This window comes from Thermobia domestica, chromosome 1 (genome assembly GCF_964235325.1).
Source record: "Thermobia domestica chromosome 1, izTheDome1.hap1.1, whole genome shotgun sequence".
Taxonomy (NCBI): domain Eukaryota; kingdom Metazoa; phylum Arthropoda; class Insecta; order Zygentoma; family Lepismatidae; genus Thermobia; species Thermobia domestica.
Window position 1 is genome coordinate 382,840,276 of NC_137454.1, and position 20,885 is coordinate 382,861,160.

Here is a 20,885-nt window from a genome sequence, read left to right on the forward strand (position 1 = left end):
AATGTCTCACTACAGGTGATTCAAGTGGTCAAATTTTTAAATGACCGTTCCCGGTTTATTTCAATAGTACAGTATTTATTCTCCGCGGTATAAAAATGTTCAAAAAATCGACACAATTCTGAGCTAATTAAAACTCGAATTTGAAGATATCGCGCTACAGGTGACCGAACTAGCCGAAATTTTGAAATGGCTCTTCTTCGTTTATTTGAATTTGAATTATATATATATATATATATATATATATATATATATATATATATATATATATATATATATATGGTGGACAAAAATGGACAAAATTCTAAGCTAGTTAAAATTCTAATTTGAAGATGTCGCACTACAACTAAATTGACCCAGATTTTTCTTTTGGTATTCTTATGCTGCCACACGAACACACAATTTTAAATCCACACACACACAACACTAGCAGCTTTTCCGAGATAGGTGACATGGAAAATTTGTTGTAGGTGATTTGATATTGTTATTTATATCTTCTTATAAAAACCTGACTTTCATGGATCATTGCCGGGAGGATGAATCACTCACCCTTTTGTTATTCTCCTTTCACATGATCTTGGAAGATATTCTAAACCGACAACAATAAACCATTTAAAGATCTTGATTCTATTTTCATTAGAAACTTAGGTTTAAAATTATCGATTTGGTCGTTCCTTTAAATATGCATTTATATGCAATAACGACATAAACATGCACTAACCTCCGAAATATGCAAATATATGCACTATAAAACTCTGCTGTTTTACTCCAAAACACCTGAAACGAATTTCTGTTTAAAGGGCATATCAATATCATATCAGGAAAGAAACATGCAAATATGCAAAAATCCGAAGTCTACTTATTAGTATAAAGAAAATCGTAGACTCGCAGTGAAATAGCTAGTGCACCAACACTATTCATTGGAAAGTCCTGGTTTATAGTCCATTCTCTTCAGCATGAAACAAACTTTCCAGAGGTACTGTGTATTGGGGTCCATAATGTGTTTGAAGAAGGAAAATTGGGAGAATGTCGGAAAATTCCATCCCCCCAGAAATCCCTCGCATCAAATTTGGACCCCTCTGGAGTGGCCTCGGGTAAAAGAACACAATCTAAATGTATCTCTAAACATACTAAAGATGTTAGGAAATGAATGTACCAAGTTTTATGTTGATATATGGAATATATATGAGGGAAAATCTGTCTTGTTATACAAGCTTTACCCTCATATCTACAGTATTCCGTATATCAATACAAAAGTAAGTGGAAGAATTATTTGATTTCATTGATTTTACATTGACAACAATGTTAATGTTTCGTGCTTTTTCTATGTTCCATCCATTTTAAGACAATTTGCTTTTCGAATATAGAATTTACATAGTTTCTTCTACATTTGAGCTGAATTTCAGCCAACTTCCCAAAGGTCTGCTCACATCATTGTTTCTTTGTTATTCTTCTTCAATTTCTCTAAAAATATTTTAGTGTCGTTGGTACAAGGAAACCAAGTCGTTCATATCCGACTCTACTTTCATAAACTCATCTCGTTGAATAAAATGGAAATTCTTCTGAATAATTATGAGGTTGCTTATATGAGAAAGATCTCCTCTAATTCTTTACCGGTGGGTAAAGTACCCAAAATGGCTAAAACGTTTCCCCTGTTAAACGGTGATACTGATCCGTTGAATAAGGAATGATTTAAGATCGTTCATCTCCCGATATAAGTGATATACGATGGCCGATTTCCTTGATAAAATTAGCTCCTTCTACCCCAACTACCATGTGACTCGATGGCAATTGGAACAAATCAATATTTATCAAGGATGTTAATACAGGGTGTCCAGAAATTATCTTTACACTTTCAAACGTTTACAACTCTTTAATGGACAAAGATTTTTACATTCTGCAATTTGCAGTGAATAGCGCAACTCATAATGTTTATGTATATACAAAGTTCATTAGTACACCTCAATATGTGCACTGTTCGTGGCAATAAGCACATCCAGTCTGTACTCAATTTCCTGCCACGTACGCTCTAACATCTCGTGTGTTACAGTATTAAGAGCGACTGTAATGCGGATATTTAAGTCAGGTATGTCAGTAACCGGTGTACGGTAAACACTATCTTTCACAAAATCCCACAAAAGAAGTCGAGGGTTGTAAGCTCTGGCGACCTCGGTGGCCATGGAATGGGGCCAGCCTGTCCAATCCATCGGTTGGGAAAGGTATCGTCCAGGTGATCACGGACTGCTGCGAACCAGTGTGGTTTAGCATCATCCTGCTGGAACACAACATTGGGTTGCAAATTCACCAACTGCGGAATGGCGAAGAGTTAAAGCATGTCGAGATAGGTGACACCAGTAACTGTTGGCTCGACGACGAAAAAAGGCTCAATGATTCGGTTGTGCATTGTGCTTGCGCTAGATCGTCCTGCTCCTTTCTTATGCAACACAGAACTTATTGTCATGAAGCTGTTGTGCCATGCACGGATGGTGGGTCGGGATTGTGGCTCTCTGTGAAATTGTATACGGAAGTTCCGTTGGACTTGCATGTCCGATTTGTTGTCTATGAACCATGACACAAACTGTGCTTTGTCCTGAGAGGTCCACATGCTCACTTACAACTGGCTCACCTAAAACGATAAAACAGATTGAAAATTTTTATGAGTTGCCCCGTTCACCGCAAGAAAACAGAATGTAAAAATCTTTTTCATTACAAACCGCGAACCACCAACCCTTTGATTACTAGGTTTGTGCTCTTACGACTTGGCCACGAGGCGATGAAGAGAATGCCGCTTGTAGAGGGATAAATCCTTGGGTTTTTTCTTAATTTGGCTAATCAGAGTGCTCCTGTAACCGTGTATATTTGACTATAATCGTTTGGGATTAGATAAAATTCGCTTGCCATGTAATTTTATAACAAAATCACGCGCGTCTTTCTACTTTATTTCATGGTTCTTCCATATTCACTTTCAAATGATCGGCGACAGTTGGCATCTAAAAAATACAATTATACGCACTCATCTCAAGATTTTTCACTTCATGATGCAGAGGTAGGGGTTACTCTTGACCCCTGGAGCTCACTTTAGGAACAATTTGTTAGAAATATATATATATATATATATATATATATATATATATATATATATATATATATAACGACATGCACATGACTGGCGATAGTTCGTGTTGGTCCCTTCGCAATTCTCCGCGACGAATCGAAAGAGCGCGGACCAAAATGAAGTATTCACTGCTACGCGGTGGTAACTTCAACACCTCGACTCTAGATATCTCTTTCGACTCGACGAAACCCAGCCACCAGTGGCACACTAGCGGCAATCCTTCGACGCGTCGCTCTAGTGACGATCGACATTTCGTTCAAGTGGGCCACTAGGTGTTGGCGACGTCTACGGCATGGGGTTGGCAGAAGGAATATCGCCCACCGTACGTTAGGTACAATTCAGTCAGGTACAGAGAATATGTTTGGGCTGTTTAGTATATGCTATGCACGTGCCTGGTATGTACCTTATGTATCTCAAGTACCTAAAAGGGACATGCCTGGCACCTTTCAGATGTACCCCTGCATATGGTACCCTCTTAAATAAGCAGTACCTTGGTGAAATTGATAATTTTGCTTACGTTCTTATTCTTTCTCCCTAACTACGTACGTAAATAATTAACTGTTCACACATATATGAAGGATTCATCTTAATTTTTATTCATAAGTTATTTCATTTCTTTCTTCTAAATTCATTTCCCAAATTTGATGCATTTGTTGCTTCTTTTTTTTCTAAGCGATTGTGTATTAGAATGAGAAAAAGTGGAGCAGAAAGCACGAGAAACCGTTGCATGTTATGCGCATGAGCAAATGCAAATAGCTGACTCTCATTCGTGCGTCGCTGCAGATATCAATTATGTGTTATAAGTATCTGGAAAAGTATGCACTTAAAGGAAGTACCTCGAACATGAAAGATATATGTCCCAAGTGACAACATAAAAACAAATGACTATCACAGTGCGAAACTGAACTAGGTATATAAATGCTACATTTGTGGTACATAGTCGCAAATATCAAGTATCAACAAGCACCTAAAATTTTAGGTAGGTGAAGTACATACTTAGCATATGAATACCATATGTACCAAGTGTCGGGTACCTAAAAAGTAGGTGGGACACTTAAATCGCACATGCCTAGTACATCTTGTGCTGTTAGGGAAGCCATGCACCGTTTTCCGGGGACGAAACTGCGAATAACTTGGCGTAATCTTCGATCTTATGAGTTGAACGTAATAATGAAGAAATATGACGTTTTACCAGGGTTGCCGTATTTCAAAAATGAAAATCCGGTATACTACTAAATTACGAGAATCTTTGAAATGCTTAAAATGAAAAGATGTGCTAGGCCTATATATTAATTTACTTTCTTCCATTAGATACTTAGGATTGTTCAAGTATTACGTAATCATATTTTTAGTCATTTTAATAGACTTTCCCCTCCCTAGTTAAGCAAACGTAAGCACTTTATTTACCCCGTTCCACCCGGTAATAATTTTTTTTAACTTTCTTAGTATCTGTTATGTTAAGTGGCTTTCAGAATCTAGAATCTGATTTAGCTCATTCAATGTATGATGGTGTTTCCCATTGTCGTCTGTTCAGTTTTAAAAATTAAAAGAATATATTTTTGTTGTTGACTGGTGAGTGGAAAATTACCAAAAATATCGGTCAGGGATTTGATTAAAATATTTCAGAAACAAGATGCAGATTGAAACAGAGTAGTAAAGATAACAGTAAGATTGAGCATCAAAACCTTTTGTCCCTGGCTCAGTGAAACGAATGCTTCGTTCAATGTCAAAGTAGTTAAAGTTTTTTGTCTTTTCAACTTTGAATTGCCATACTTAGAAGTTAAAAAGAATAATTATATACCTAATCCTGTAAAGAAAGCAAACTATAATATTTGTTTTCTTTCTTCTTCGCTGATATCCGGGACATTTAAGCGCTCCGAGAAATATTTTCGGGACGCCGGGACGGAGATTTCAATTCCATGACCGTCCCGGATTTTCCGGGACGAATAGCAATCCTACGTTTTACTTAGTTCAAAACTGACAAACCTAATCAGTGGCATACGCAGAAGTTCGTCAAAGAGAGGTTTAACCTCCCAAGTTTATACATGTATAATTTCAGGCATTTATTTGCATGCCTTAATGTTTTTGTTTATTGTTCAAAGGAGATTTAAATCCGGATTCCGTTTGCGTACTCCACTGAGCGTAGCCACGTTATTCACTGAATATTTTTGACATTTTTCGTAGCTCAGAGGCCCCTCTCCGCTATCCTCATTATCATAAGAAGAAAGTTTGACTGTGGTGCTGCTGACAGCTCCTTTCCTGACCTTGAAGTTTCCTCATGCCTTCAATTCTTGTTCTAAATAGGAAGTTATTATCCAATGGGATTGCCCACTAAGAAGATAGCATTACGAGAGAAAGGAAGACAAGTGAAGATACTTGCTAATCATGCATTTTATCAGGTTATGTAACTCATGGTTCCTTTTTCGTTTTTTTTCTCTCTCTCTCTTAACTATAGTACGCAAGCAGATAATGAGAATAGAGAGGGAAATAATAATTCGATTCTTGTCATTAAATACACTACATATTATTCTGGACACATAGTGGAGGACGTAAGAAGTCTTCAATGCAGCTAATGATACATTTATGTTGTATTAGTGCCATGAAATAATTTTTTCCCCGAAATAGCTACAGCTGTTTCACTAACAAATTGAGTTGTCATTTAAGGTCATTTAAAACAACTATGACATGACTATATTTTAATACCATGTTATGCAATCTTCTAAGAAGAAAAATACTAGTCTGTTTTTCACATCGTGTGTGTGTTTTTTTAATCATTATTCGTTTTATCTGGGAGATAAAAAGGGTTCTACAGTAACAGCTTTACGACCATTAGTACACACCACGTACAGCGCTCGTCTTCTGTTCAGTGCTGCAGAGAGGTTGAAACGTTTCCCAGCAACAATGAGTTCGGAGGAGGTACAGGATCTTGTTAACAGAGACGCCATCTTAGCCGCGTTGAAGACATTTGTAGGACATGATCGAGTTTCTGTGAACAAAATCCACGTGACCAAAGCTACTGATGAAATCGAAGGGTATACATCAATTATATTACGTGTGGTCATTGACTTTTGTCGAAACGGGAAAGTTGAATCCAAAATTTTTATAGTGAAAAGACTACCGCAAATTGAAGTGCAACTGAAGCTAGTTTCTGAAACAAATATATTTGGTAGAGAAGTGTTTTACTATAAAGTTATTGTTCCTAAACTGAAGAAATTTCTGAAGTCCCCATTTCCTGTGCCTGAGTGTTATTTTACACAAAATGATGGGGTAAATGACATGTTGATCTTTGAAGATCTTAAAAGTTTGGGTTACAATACTTTAGGAATGGGAACAAATCTTTCTGTAGACTACTGCAAGGTTGTTATGAGAGAACTATCCAAATTGCATGTGACTTCTGTAGCATTGGAAAAAGAAACAGGTGAAAGTCCTCTTAATATGTTTCCAATTTACGAAACCGATGCCCTCTTCCAAACGAGTTTTCTAATGCCCATGCTGGAAGAAAGTATTAATGTAATTGTTGGTTTGTGTGAGGACATACCGAAATATCAGCACCTGTCTTCAGTGCTTCGAGATAAATTAAGTACATTATGGGATCAACTGCGTGAAGTTCTGAAACCCAGAACGGATCAAATGAACGTAATGTGCCATGGTGATTGTTGGACGAACAACATGATGATTCAGTGTGACGAGAGCGGTCGACCTTGTGACGTAAAGTTCATCGATCTACAAATAACAAGATACGCGTCACCTTACACAGACATTTTATATTTTCTGTACTTAAGTACTACCAAAGATGTTCGTGAGAAATACTTGGATGAAATATTGAGAACATACATGGAATCGTATAACAAATATGCGAAAGACTGTGGTATTCCAATTGATCAACTGGAAATGGACCAAGTGAAACGTGATTATAATTCAGTGCGTGCGTATGGCATTTTGATTCACTCTGCTTTCAAGCCGGTAATGGCAATGAAAAAAGAAATTTTGCCTCAAAATAATGAGGATGAAGATAAATTTCAAGAGATGTTTCATGGTGAAAGAACAACTGCCTCGAAAGCGAAGTACGCGGCAGATGAACATTTTCGTAACATAATCAACGAAACAATTGAAAGTTTGTGCGAGTTTTATGGAATAGAAGTATAACAATGATGACATTATTGAGTTGTTTTGTTTTGTAAATTTTTAATCGATTTTTTTCAGTTCCGTATTAAAGACAGTCATCATATCTATCTCAAAACTGTAAAGGATTACTTTCAACCATTTAAAGTATGTTTTGTGACCATGTTCAACGTTTATATTGAGTTGAATATAATAGCGCAGATCAAAAGTGGTTTAGTGTGTGATTTCCGAGGAAGCATCAAGCGTGGCATCTAATTATAGACTTGATACTATATGTCAGTAGCGTATTTGGCTATCGGCACCCCAAACGAAATAAATTTGTTAGTGTTTCGCATTCCACGTACAGCAATAATCCTGCTTACCATTTCTAAGAATTTCTTTGATTTTCCATTTTCTCATGCTCTTTGTTCAGAAATAATACTGTATTTGTCAAATTGCATTTCATGTAAGAACTGCGTTCTATTTTTCTTTCTTTTGTCCATTCTACTCTTCTGTTTCTTTTTCTTAGTTGTTACTTTCTTTCGTTTCTCCTATCATACTTTCGACCGTTGTTAGTTGTGATTGAAGTCGGCCGTTGTCAGTAACACCAAAACTAAGAGCAGTTGATAAACAAAACTGGTGTTTCACATCAACATGCACGATTGCTGTTGCACACCAACTAAAACTGCAATCAGTATATTTCAGCTTCAACTTGTCTCAACATTTTATTTTAGGTAAAAACGAACACAGATAAAACAATATTTCCCAGTTTTTTTTCTAAAATGAAATCAGTTAAGTTGAAATGAGATTACAAATATTTAACGTGTGTTTGCAGGCGCGTCATTTCAGATTTGCTTCGAGTGGGGGGAGTAAGACTCCCACCGCCATACGAGTTTCACGTTTTTTCCTAGTATATTAGTAGACAATCTATTAAAATATATTTAGTTCTCAAACTCCGGTAGGCAATTGCCCCATGCTTACCCGTGTTGTGCATAGCCACCAGAAACAAAATCCTAAATACGCCACTGCTATATGTGCTCGTGAATTTTTTTGTCGAAAAGAGAAAAGTTGTGACTAAAACTTTTACACTGTACTTAAGCTTAAGAAATAAAACATGTCCCACGATTGTGCCTCTTAGGCTAATTGAGACTATACTTAAGGCATTAATGATGATAGAAGATTGGTGAAACCAGAATGTGAAAGGAAACGGGAGTCCCCGAGAAAACCCACAGAGACGATGTTGTCCGCTGTAAGCTTGAGAAGTGCAACTGAATTTGGAGACGGGAGCGGATGCAGGACCGACTTCTGGGGGGGGGGGGTTGTCATACTACTACTTTTAGGGCTGCAAACTTTGGGATGGGTTTTATTTATATATATAAAATAAGAAAGTTTCTTCTTCTTGGGGGGCGATCGCCCCCCCTGGATCCGCCCCTAATGGTGGCTCAGTGGTAGAACGCTTAACTCTGGTGGATGGGATCCCTGGTTCAATCCCTGGGCAGGTAAGTTTGTGGTGGACAACATCGTGTCCGTGGGTTTTCTCAGGGTAGTCCCGTTTTCCCCCACATTCCACCAATTCTTCCATTATCATTCACTTGCCTTAATCATCCGTCTCTCTTAGCCTAACGGGCATAAATGTGGGACGTTAAACCGAAAGATTTCATTTCCAGGTATTTTTGAGCTTGGAGACTCCAACAAGGTTATTCTGAAGGAAGTGTTCTGGCTCATTATTAAGTAGTTCGTAAATGGAATCAGCTTCTGAAGTTCTGAGCTGATTGTTTGGTTGTGTCACAAGCCTGCCAAAAAGAAGAAAAAGGAACTTTGTTGTTGAACTCATTATCACTTCAACATCAAACTTCCCACCAGAAAGAAGAAAAAGAAGTTTGTTATTGAAGTTATGGTAAGTTCAAAAACAAACTTCCTTTTTCTTCTTTCTGACGGGTTTGTGACAGTTGGAATTCGAGTTTAGCGCCCCTTTCATTAGTAAGGGTATGTATATGAGACATGAGACATACAGCTTAATGTGAGATTCGAACCACATGAACTCCCGCCGGGAGTTGAATCCGGATCTCCTGCGCCAAAAGGCGCATATGCTAACATAGACAGAGAAATCTTAAATCGTTACATAAATTTGTTACTTCACAGAGTCAAAGTTTGGTACAACAACACATACTTCGCAGCGCTAGGACGAATGCGCCATTATTAAGGCGTTTAAGGGTGAATTTTATTTCGTAAAATTATTACATATAATTACACCTTCTATTTATAATGTCCTCAGAGTACGTGAGCTCTCTCGTGACTCGTTTTAGTGTACATGCCTTTGGTGTGATTTGGATTCCATGTTAAGCTGTAGACCCACGTCTCATATAGCCTTGCTGCTGAAGGGACGCTAAATTAAAGGATCGGAACAAGGTTATTCTGAACGAAGAGTACTGTATCATTATTAAGTAGTGCCTAAGTGGAATCAGCTTCTAAATTAAAAATCAAATCAAATTAAATGTTTACAGTGCGTAATTAGAACGAATGAAGATTCGAGGGTACACAACACTATCATCTGTGAGGTACCGGTACATCTTTTCTACCACACCCGTGAAGGATTTTACAACGTTACATAGGCCTATAAAAATGTAATACTAGTCCTCCATTATTGTATCGCAATTTTATATTGTGTATATTTAACAATAACGTTTTGAATATCACATATTCATAAATTGAAAGCAGTAATTTATCACAACTGAAAAGTAATACGAATACAAAGGTTTTAATTTCCCTTGAAGTATATATATAAGCAAGCAAGTGACTATCACAGTACAAAACTGAGCCAGGTATATAAATGCTACATTTGTGGTTCATAGTCGCAAATATCAATTAGGTATAACAAGCACCTAAAACTTTAGGTACCTGAAGTACATACTTAGCACATGAATACCATATGTACCAAGTGGCGTGTGCCTAAAAAGTAGCTGGGACCAGGCCCGCAACTACAAGGGGGTTAGGGGGCCTGGCCCCTCCAGTCCTTAAAACAAAATGTTATTATTAAAACAAAAAGCACATTTCAGCCATTTGTAAGAGAATTTTTAATGACTTGGCCCCCTAACATATTCATGGCCCTCCAAACCTCTGTGGCTGGTTGCGGGCCTGGCTGGGACACCTAAATGGCACATGCCTTGCACATCTTTTGCTGTTAGGGATTATTCCTTGGTACTTGATCACCAAATTTGGTTTTGATCTGGCCTGTAGTTACTGAGAAATAAAGTACTACATACATCTATCTGGAGTGAAACCACAGGCTCCCGTACGCTTATGCCGGGAGCTAGAAAAAATATCGTAACATCGGGGACACTAATAGAATATGCTACATGTAAGCAGTATCATTAAGGCGGGGGCTTGAGTCGGGTGAGTCACTCTGTCTAGGCCACTATTCAACAGCACTGCCCGTTATCATCTGACCGTAGAAAATATACAAGCACTAATCCCGCTTCATAAACACACACACTCATTCACACACACCGCACACCTACACACCACACACACACACACACACACACACAGAGAGAGAGAGAGAGAGAGAGAGAGAGAGAAAGAAAGAGGAAGAACAGGCATTAAATATGCATTTCATCATGTTATGTAATGCTGTCTTTTCCTTTCTCTTTTGCGAATTCCAAATTGTGCACAAACAGATAGAAGTAAGAATACCAGAAATATAATAAACTCAATTCTTGTTATTTCGATAAGTCTACTAAATCTTGTTTTAAAGCTATATTCCAGAAACCGATTACTTAAACCTTTAGTGCAATTACTGATGCTCATTCATGGTATATCTACGCCGTTCCATAACAAGATAATTAGAGAGCATCCATTTGTTTCACGAACAAATTGTGAAGTCATTTAAGATAGGAAGTTCTAAGTAACTTGGATATGAAAATAACACATCACCATATTATGTAATCTTTTAAAGAGATAGTAGCAGTAACTCCTTATCTTTTGTTGTTTGTCATTGATAGCTGTCCAATATAACTATTACATTAAAGAAAAGATTGATAGAAGTTTGTGTGTGTGCCTCGTTCAGACTACAGAGGTCAGAAGTTGTGATCGCTGCCAGCGACAATGAATCCGCAAGACGTACAAGGTCTCGTAAGCGAAGACGCCATCTTGTCAGCATTAAAGACATTTGTAGGAAAGGACCACGTGTCTGTGCAGAAAATTCATGTGACAAAAGGTACGGATGAAATTGAAGGATTTATATCAGTTATATTACGTGTGTTTGTTGATTATTATTGTGAAAGCGGGAACGTACAATCCAGAACTTTTATAGTGAAAAGACTACCGAAGACTGAAGTGCAACTGAAGATTGTTTCTGAAATAAACGCATTTGCTAGGGAAGTGTTTTATTATAAAGTGGTTGTCCCGAAATTGAAGAAGTTTCTGAAGTCTCCTTTACCTTTAGCTGAGTGTTATTTCTCACAAGATGATGGGGTAAATGACGTGCTGATCTTTGAAGATCTTAAAAGGTTGGGTTACCATACTTTAGGAATAGGAATACCACTTTCTGTGGCCCAGTGCAAGGTTGTTGTGAGAGAACTCTCCAAATTGCATGTGACTTCTGTAGCGTTAGAAAAAGAAGCAGGTGAAAGTCTGCTTAATTTGTTTCCCATTTACAAGGAAGACGCTTTTGCTGAATCAAACTTTATACTGTCAATGATGCAAGAAAGTATTAATGTAATTGTGTTTGTCTGTAAGGACACACCAAAGTACCATCATCTGTCATCAGTGCTTCGAGATAAATGAAGCACATTGCGGGATCAGCTGCTTGAAGTTTTGAAACCCAGAACGGATCAAATTAACGTCATATGTCATGGCGACTGTTGGACAAATAATATCATGATTCAGAACAACGATAAGGGTGAACCTTGTGATGTAAAGTTTATCGATCTTCAAATATCGAGATATGGATCACCTTACACAGATATTTTATATCTTCTGCACATGAGTACTGCCAAAGACGTTCGTGAAAACTATTTGGATGAAATATTGAACTCATATATGGAATCGTATAACAGATTCGCGAAAGAATGTGGTGTTCCAATTGATCCATTACAGATTGATCAAGTGAAACGAAATTATAATGCTGTGCGTGCTTATGGTGTCTTAATGCAGGCTTGTGTGGTACCGGGTATGATATTAAAGAGAGATGATTTACCGAAGAGTAATGACGACGTAGAAAAGTTTGAAAAGATGTTTCATGCTGAAGGACAATCTTCAAATAAAACCGAATATTCTGTGGATGAAATTTCTCATATAATTATTAGTGAAATCATTGAGAGTTTGTGTCACTTATACAATATACAAATAAGTCAGTAATATTTGCATTTGATTGTTGTATTTTCTAATCTATTGAACCGATTGGTGTGTGGTTCTGTTTATGAAATTGGCGAAGGGTTATTGAAAAAGCAATTGTCTCAAATCACTTTTTTTTTTTTGTCTATATTAAGAGGTCCTATCACGGCGAAATTAAAATACCGCTAATTTTACAGTAATTATGTGATATTTTCAAATAGATAAAAGATAATCGAAATGTGGAACAAGAGCGCCCTAGACAATATTATTTTACATGAGATACCGTTGTTCGACTCACTTATCTTCCAGTCATTTAGAAAATCAGTATTTATTTTCGCGTTTCTAAATGGCTGCAAGCGGAAAGCTACTAAGTGACTTGTGATAACGGCACCTCATGCAAAAGAATATTGTCTAGCGCGCTCTTGTTCCACATTTCGATTATCTTTTATCTATTTGAAGATATCACATAATTACTTTAAAATTAGTGGTATTTTAGTTTCGCAGTGATTAGACCTCTTTAAGTATATTAGATCGGATTTAAACTACTCACTGAGTAAAACAATACGTTTATTGTAAAAAAAAAAAAAAAATTAACGTGTAACACTGTTGCCAAGTATCCACTTTTGTACGAACCAAGCAAAGGTATTTTGCTATGTACATATATTTAAATTAGAAGATTCTGTAACTGAATATATAATATTTATTTATAACTGGATCAAAGAAATAATTGTAACTGTAGGAACACATTAAATTCAAACTATGGAAGCGGTATTGTCCACTAAAACACTGTAGGCACGACGACGACCACACGTTCACATCATAGGGACGCGCACACACAAAAGCAACTGGTCTAACGGCTCTTTTTAAAAACACACTTGTCCGCCCAAAAGAAAGAAATTCCGAGGGTTGGCAAAAGTGAACCCCGGAGCCCTCTGCAGGAGGGAAAAATTACTATTTAAATACCAGATTTTCAAGGAAGGGCGATCGGCCCGAACATAGCCCCCACCTTGAAATGCTCGCGTTTCAAGAACATGAATATTATAATGAGAAATGTAATGCAACAAAATAGAAAAACAACACCAATATGTATATACAAAATAAACAAGTAAAGAAAATCGAGACACTAAATATGAGAAAAAAAATGAAAATCAAAACACGAAATATGAATAAGAGTATCATAAACACAATATGAAATGTTGATATTTGAATGCAGAGTATATCTATCTGTTTGCATCAAACGGTAAACGAGAGAGCTTCACAATGGGGCGCCTTAAATCCCCAGCGGCTGTTCTTACGGTGACAGTTCGCACAAGACCATCGCTACCACTATGGATGTCCTTGACACGACCTAGCCTCCACTGTAGAGGGGGGAAGTGAGGTTCCTTTAATAGCACCAAGTCTCCTTCTTTGAGATTATCACGTCGGGTCCACCACTTTGGCTTCTGCTGTAGACGGGATAAATACTCTTGAGACCAGCGCTGCCAAAAGTGTTGTACCATTTGCTGCACTAATTGCCATCTCTTCAGGTGCGACATTTTTGACAAGGTGAAATCTTGTGTCGGAACAGCAAGCATCGGTTCTCCTATAAGGAAATGTGCCGGTGTTAGCGCAGATAGGTCATTAGGTTCTTCAGATAAGGGGATAAGCGGACGTGAATTCAAAATTGCTTCAATCTGGGTCAGGATGGTGTTCATCTCCTCATAACTCAGAGTTGCATTACCCACAATTCTTTTAAGATGGTGTTTCACACTACGCACACCAGCCTCCCACAAACCACCAAAATGAGGGGAAGAGGGGGGATTGAAATGCCATCTTATGCCCTTTTCGCTCAGGTAGGACGAAGTCAGCTGGTTTCCCTTCGTATGCACACTGTGTTGGATCAGGTCTCTGAGTTCTTTATTCGCTCCTACGAAATTCTTGCCGCAGTCACTATACATATCACTAGGGAGCCCTCTTCGAGATACAAAGCGTTTTAACGCCGCTAAAAATGACGCACCGCTTGCGTCAGACACTAGCTCAAGGTGTATTGCTTTAGTAGCAAAACATACAAAAAGAGCGATGTATGCTTTGTATTTCATTCGGCTTCGCCCATGACTGTTTTTCAATAGCAACGGTCCCGCATAGTCTACACCTGTGTGAGAAAAGCATCTACTCGGGTTTACACGAGCCGGGGGCAACGGTCCCATGATTTGAGTTTCTGTTCTGGTCTCGAACCGATGACACCTTACACATTTTCGGATAATGTTTCTTACTAAATTTCTCGCACCAACAACCCAGAATCTTTCGCGAAGAAGTGACAAAACTAGTTGAGGACCCCCGTGGAGCGTATTGAGGTGCTCCCTCTGAATTAAAAGCTCTGTGAGTTTGTGCTGTTTTGGTAATAAAACCGGATGTCTTTTGTCTATAGTGATTTTTGCATTTTGCAGTCTTCCTCCAACACGCAAAAGCCCATCACTATCAATGAAAGGAGTTAGACACAAAACACGACTTTTAGGTGGGAGGGGTTGGCCATTTTTCAAACATTCCAGTTCCTCAGGAAATGCTTGCTTTTGAACTTCTTTCACTAAACACCTTAAAGAACCTTCCAGCTCTTCTGCTGTTAATGGGCCTTGAAGCTTCTGTAGGGGGTTTCTGCAGTTGTAGACAAAGCGACGACACCAGGCTACAACGCGTTTCACTTTGAGCAGAGATGAATAACGGCTAGTGATATTATCCACTGTAGTTACACACATAGCACTGACACACCTTTTTCTTTCTTCCGTCACCTTGTCAGATATGAGGGGTGGTCCTGCAGCCGTTGGCAACACTGCATCATACAACCAGTTGGGACCGTTCCACCACAATGAATGACACAATAATTCACTAGGGTTCACACCCCTGGAGGCACAATCAGCAGGGTTTAGCAAGCCGTCTACAAAACACCATTCCGCTGCACGAGCTGTTTCTTGGATTTCCGCAACACGATTCGCCACAAATGTTTTCCATTTGTCCGGGGAAGAAGTAATCCATGCCAACACAACCTGTGAATCGGTAAATGCTTTTACCTCTTGCACCTCAAACACAAGGGCGTTTGAGATTGCGTTGAGCAACTTCGCCAGCAATAATGCAGCGCACAACTCCAATCGAGGGAGAGAAACAGTTTTAATTGGAGCCACCTTTGTTTTTGCAGCAATTAGCTGCACACTGACCGTTCCGTTTGAAAGCTCTGCCCGCAAATACGCCACTGCAGCATAAGCCCGCTCGCTGGCATCTGAAAAGCCAATTACTTGACATTTTCGAGTGTTGGGAGGTATGATGCACCGCGCAACCTTTGCTTCCTCTAATAGCGACAGTTCCTTGCAATATTCTTCCCACTCTGCGCACATTGAACTAGGTAGGTTTTCATCCCATCCCAAGTTTTCCTTCCACAACGACTGCAGAAGCACCTTCGCCTTGATGGTTACCGGTGAAAGAAAACCAAGTGGATCGAAGATTTTGGCGATCTCAGATAGTATCATGCGCTTGGTCCACACGTGGCGCTGCAAGGGGGGAGAAACACTGAATCCAAACTCGTCACTGACTGGTGACCACTGCACTCCGAGGGTCTTGATGGTGTTGTCATCGTTGAACTTGAACGGCACAGACACTTCGCGCATATGAGACGGTACCGCCTCTAGCACTTCCGGTTCACTGGATGCCCATTTTCGCAACTCGAAGCCTGCTTTTTCCAGCAACTGAATTAGCTGTTGTTGGAGTTCGATCGCTTCGCGCACAGTTTCACAGCCACCCAGAAAATCGTCCATGAAGAAGTCCCTCACTAGTACACTTGCTGCCAAGGGATAGTTTTCACCCTCGTCTGCTACTATCTGTTGTAGGCACCTAGTAGCTAAAAAACTAGCAGAGGCAGTTCCGTATGTCACCGTTAATAATCGGTAGTCTTCTACAGGAGAGTTCACGGAATTGCGCCACACAATTCTTTGAAAGTCAACATCTTTTCTATTTACTATCACTGCCCGATACATTTTGGCAATGTCCGCGCATAAGGCCACTTGATGTCCACGAAATCGCACCAAAAGTGGGAAAACGTCGTCTTGTAGCTTTGGACCCACCATTAGCCGTTCATTGAGAGAAACCCCGGATGTTGTCTTCGCACTGCCATCAAAGACCACTCGTAATTTTGTTGTTGAACTCGTGGGTTTTAGAACTGCGTGGTGGGGGAGGTAACAGCTCTTCTCAGGTGCCACGTTCTTCTCTTCTGGGGGAACAAGCTCCATGTGCCCCAACCTGAGATATTTTTCCATGAACGCACGATATTGTTCCTGAAGTTGAGGCTGTTTTGCTAACTTGCGTTCACAATGTAACAATCTTCTGACTGCAATGTCACGTGATTTTCCCAAGGGCGACGCATTCTCCTTGAATGGTAATCTCACTACATAACGGCCATATTCGTTACGGTAGTGGGTATCTGCAAAATGCTTTTCACAGTTCTTCTCTTCTTCGGACAAGTATTTTTTGGGAGTAACTTCTTCTAGCTCCCAAAACTTACGAAGTGTTGTGTCCACTTCACATGACGCACGATATGCCGCCACTGTTACGGTTCCACTTGTGGTACCTACGCTACCAGAAAGCACCCAACCAAGAACAGTCTCTAGAGCTACGGGTGTACCCGGTGGTCCAACACGCTTTCCACTGAGCATTAATAATGGAAATACATCCGCTCCAAGAAGCACGTCAATGGGGCCTACTATATTGTAAGTGGGGTCCGCTAGCTTTATCCCTTTCAAATGTGGCCAATGTGAAGCACTGGCACAGGGTTGCTTTGGGAGATCAGATGTTACCTTCGTCACTACAATCGCTCTTGTTTCGAACGTTTCGTTCATCTGACCAAACGGCTGAAACTGCAAGTCCACCATCGCTTTTGCAGATCCTACTCCTGCTCCCGTTATGCCCGAGATCACCACACTGGATTTTATTTTTTGTAGTCCGAGCTTTTGCACGCACTTTTCGGTTACAAAACTAGTCTCTGACGCACAGTCTAGCAGAGCTCTGACGGGATATGACACACTGTTTTTTCCCTTTATTTTCACAATCGCTGTACACAACAGAACATGCGGCACACTTGCTTCGGAAGCAAAATGTGACGTGACACTAGAATCATGCTCTGGTAACGCATCATCTCGTTCGAAATGTAACATTGTATTGTGCTTTTTGTCACACTTGCGGCAATTTCCGGATGAACAACTGTCCTTCCGACAAGATTTGCGCATACAATTGAAACACAAGTTCTTTTCTTTCACGAGAGCGATACGCTCCGCCACTGAACGTTTGACGAACTCGGAACACCTGTATAGTGGATGGTTTGAATTACACAGTTCACACAAACTTTGGGTCCGTTGTGCAGTTGTCACATGAGAAGATGCAAGCCTCTTTTCGCGGTTTTTCACTGTATCACTGCTTGCGGAGTGTCGAGTCTTCCCATTGGTCGAAACAGCCAGAGCGCGGGCTCTGTTGTCCAGAAATGCCGCCAGCTTGTCGAAAGATGGCTGTTCACTGGAATTTAACGAAAGTTCCCACTGTCTTCGAGTCTCACTGTCTAGTTTATCCGCGGTGTGATAAACTAAAACCGCGTCCCAATGCTCCACTGGTTGCTCAAGCACTTTCAGCGATCGAGTACACTCCATCGTTGTGTCAATTAATTTACGCAACGCCGTTGCCGATTCTTGTTGGATGGGTGGTTGCGTAATTAAGCGTTTGAGAATTGAGTTCACAATTTCACGTTTATTGTGATACCGCGCGTTCAGAATGTCCCATGCTTCTTTGTAATTACTGTTCGTAATTTGCATCGCCTGAAGGAGTTGGGCTGGCTCCCCCTTCAGGGATGTTTTTAGATATTGCAGTTTTTGAGCACCAGATAATTTATCGTTGCTGTGTACTGAGGCTACGAACAAATCGTGGAAGGAAAGCCACTCGAACAAATTACCTGTAAATGTGGGTAACTGTATTTTTGGCAATTTCACCTCACTACTATGCTTTGTTTCTGAAGAAGAAACCGAACTGTTTTCCACAACTTGTAAATCCCTTAGCACCACACACATCTTCAGTAATCGATTGTCCATCTCTGCTAGCTCTTCTTCTTCTTTTTGAAACTGTTCATCATTTGAAATGGTTGCAATCTCATCCAGAAGCTTCGAACAATCCTGTTGAAGGTCACTGACCCTTCCCTGGTGAACCGCTATGAAGCTGGTTTCTGTTGCCGATAAAGCAGCGATCGCTTTCTCCTCCCGCGTAATTTTCGCTTTCAGAGTCCGTTTTTTGATTGCTAAAGCTTCCATAGTTATTTGTTCGCACGACACAAAATGTTTTAATTGAAATCACTCACACTCTGTCTGTAATGACTGTGTCCTACACTGATCCACGACCGGAGGACCATTAAATATGTACGAACCAAGCAAAGGTATTTTGCTATGTACATATATTTAAATTAGAAGATTCTGTAACTGAATATATAATATTTATTTATAACTGGATCAAAGAAATAATTGTAACTGTAGGAACACATTAAATTCAAACTATGGAAGCGGTATTGTCCACTAAAACACTGTAGGCACGACGACGACCACACGTTCACATCATAGGGACGCGCACACACAAAAGCAACTGGTCTAACGGCTCTTTTTAAAAACACACTTGTCCGCCCAAAAGAAAGAAATTCCGAGGGTTGGCAAAAGTGAACCCCGGAGCCCTCTGCAGGAGGGAAAAATTACTATTTAAATACCAGATTTTCAAGGAAGGGCGATCGGCCCGAACAACTTTGCTTCACCCAAACATTGTCTAGTGTGTGATGAAGCCAAATCTGATTTAAGTTTATTAAAGGAAAGCTTATACAATGGAAAAATATTACAGTAAGCATATTAATATGAACTCGAAAGTAACATGAAATATCTAGATTGAGTAATAGATACGTGCAGGGGTGCTCATCCCCCCTAAAGCTGATGGCGCACTCCCCCCAAAAACTAATAATCTCTTCCCTTCTCAAAACTCAAGTCCTCTAAAAACAATTGCCCAGTGTAGCAGTAGTTTTTATAGTACTAGTAATTGTTATTTTTGTTGTTTTTATTTCCTGTAGTGGTATTATATAATGCTTGTAGTAGTAGAGTTTCTAAGCAGGGAGTAGGGGGATTCATTCTCGAGATTAAAAAAATCGCATCGTGTTCCAATGTTATTCTGACGACAGCAAAATTACTTATTCGACATTAGAGTAAAATTCTTCCCCAATTTTTTTATTCCCCCCAATTTTTTTCTCGATGGCACAACTTGCGCCATTCATCCCTCCTGTGGGCGGCGCTTCTCTCTTAAAACGAACCAACCTTTCCTTTCATACGGCTACTTGCGCGGTACTTCATTCATCGAGTATCGAAGCAGGGGGTACGGGGGTTCACCCCGGAAAATTTTTGAAAATTAGCTTCTCAAAATCGTGTTTTAATGCTATTCCGACAGTAAAATTGCTAGTTCGAAAGTAGAGTAAAATCCCCCCCAAAATTTTTCTCAATGGCGCAGCTTGCGCCATACATCCCCCCTGTGGGCGGCCCTGGATACGTGTAAAAGCATTAACAAATTTTATTTTATAAGAATGAATGAACTATGTTCTAATCGTTATGAGGATGGTCCTTTTCTAATCTATTTACGCTTTGCAAACACAGTTTGTTCTTGAAATAGTTCTGGTTTACCTATTAAAGCAAATTTGGCTTGAAGTTAATTTATCAGTTTTTAGTGTTTTTTCCTTTTTGGTCTGTATTCTGGTGATATTTAATTGAGTTAGTCGATTTGCCAATTGTTTACAGTGGCGTATATTTGGTAAGATGGCTTGGGCTACCACTAACCTTTATAACACCTGTACAATAATAATAATAATAATAATAATAATAATAATAATAATAATAATAATAATAATAATAATAATAATAATAATAATAATAATAATAATAATGGAGTTCTACGTTATTATACAGTCTTCAAAATAACAGAAAACCTTAGAACATACTTTCCTTTTATAAAGTAGATAAATTTAATTTGTTCTTCATTAGAAAGACTTATTTTATCTTATTAGTTATGGGAAAAGGATCGTACATTTCTACCATCATATGCTGCGTGAAGTATCCCTAAATTTTGCTTGGGATAGGTGGTAATTCTACACATCAGAGTGAATGGAAGTTGTGCAAATAATGAAGAACGCTGAAATTGGCAATTAGCCAACGAAGGAGCCTCATTCTGTACGAGCCATCGCAACGTAATGCAAATAATGCAACAGGTAATTATAACAGCTATGCCCACTATCGCAAAATACTGTAAAACAAAACTT

General features: G+C 39.2%; 5 protein-coding genes across 6 annotated transcripts in view; 3 read left to right on the forward strand and 2 right to left on the reverse strand.

Moving 5' to 3' along the window:
- The window catches only part of LOC145664680 (organic cation transporter protein-like), a 148,963-nt gene that overhangs the window by 124,638 nt on the left and 3,440 nt on the right, over window positions 1-20,885 (reverse strand). The window lies entirely within an intron of this gene.
- Window positions 5,938-8,476, forward strand: LOC145664667 (uncharacterized). The gene has a single exon (XM_081731515.1). It carries the CDS (start codon window positions 6,014-6,016, stop codon window positions 7,256-7,258), a length of 1,245 nt encoding a protein of 414 aa, XP_081587641.1. The 5' UTR covers window positions 5,938-6,013; the 3' UTR covers window positions 7,259-8,476.
- On the forward strand, window positions 11,226-12,136 carry LOC145664674 (uncharacterized). The gene has a single exon (XM_081731527.1). It carries the CDS (start codon window positions 11,318-11,320, stop codon window positions 11,996-11,998), a length of 681 nt encoding a protein of 226 aa, XP_081587653.1. The 5' UTR covers window positions 11,226-11,317; the 3' UTR covers window positions 11,999-12,136.
- LOC145682753 (uncharacterized) lies at window positions 12,092-12,571 on the forward strand. Its single transcript, XM_081754136.1, has one exon. The coding sequence runs from the start codon at window positions 12,092-12,094 to the stop codon at window positions 12,569-12,571; it is 480 nt and encodes a 159-aa protein (XP_081610262.1).
- LOC145682758 (uncharacterized) lies at window positions 13,768-18,858 on the reverse strand. The gene has a single exon (XM_081754138.1). It carries the CDS (start codon window positions 18,856-18,858, stop codon window positions 13,768-13,770), a length of 5,091 nt encoding a protein of 1,696 aa, XP_081610264.1.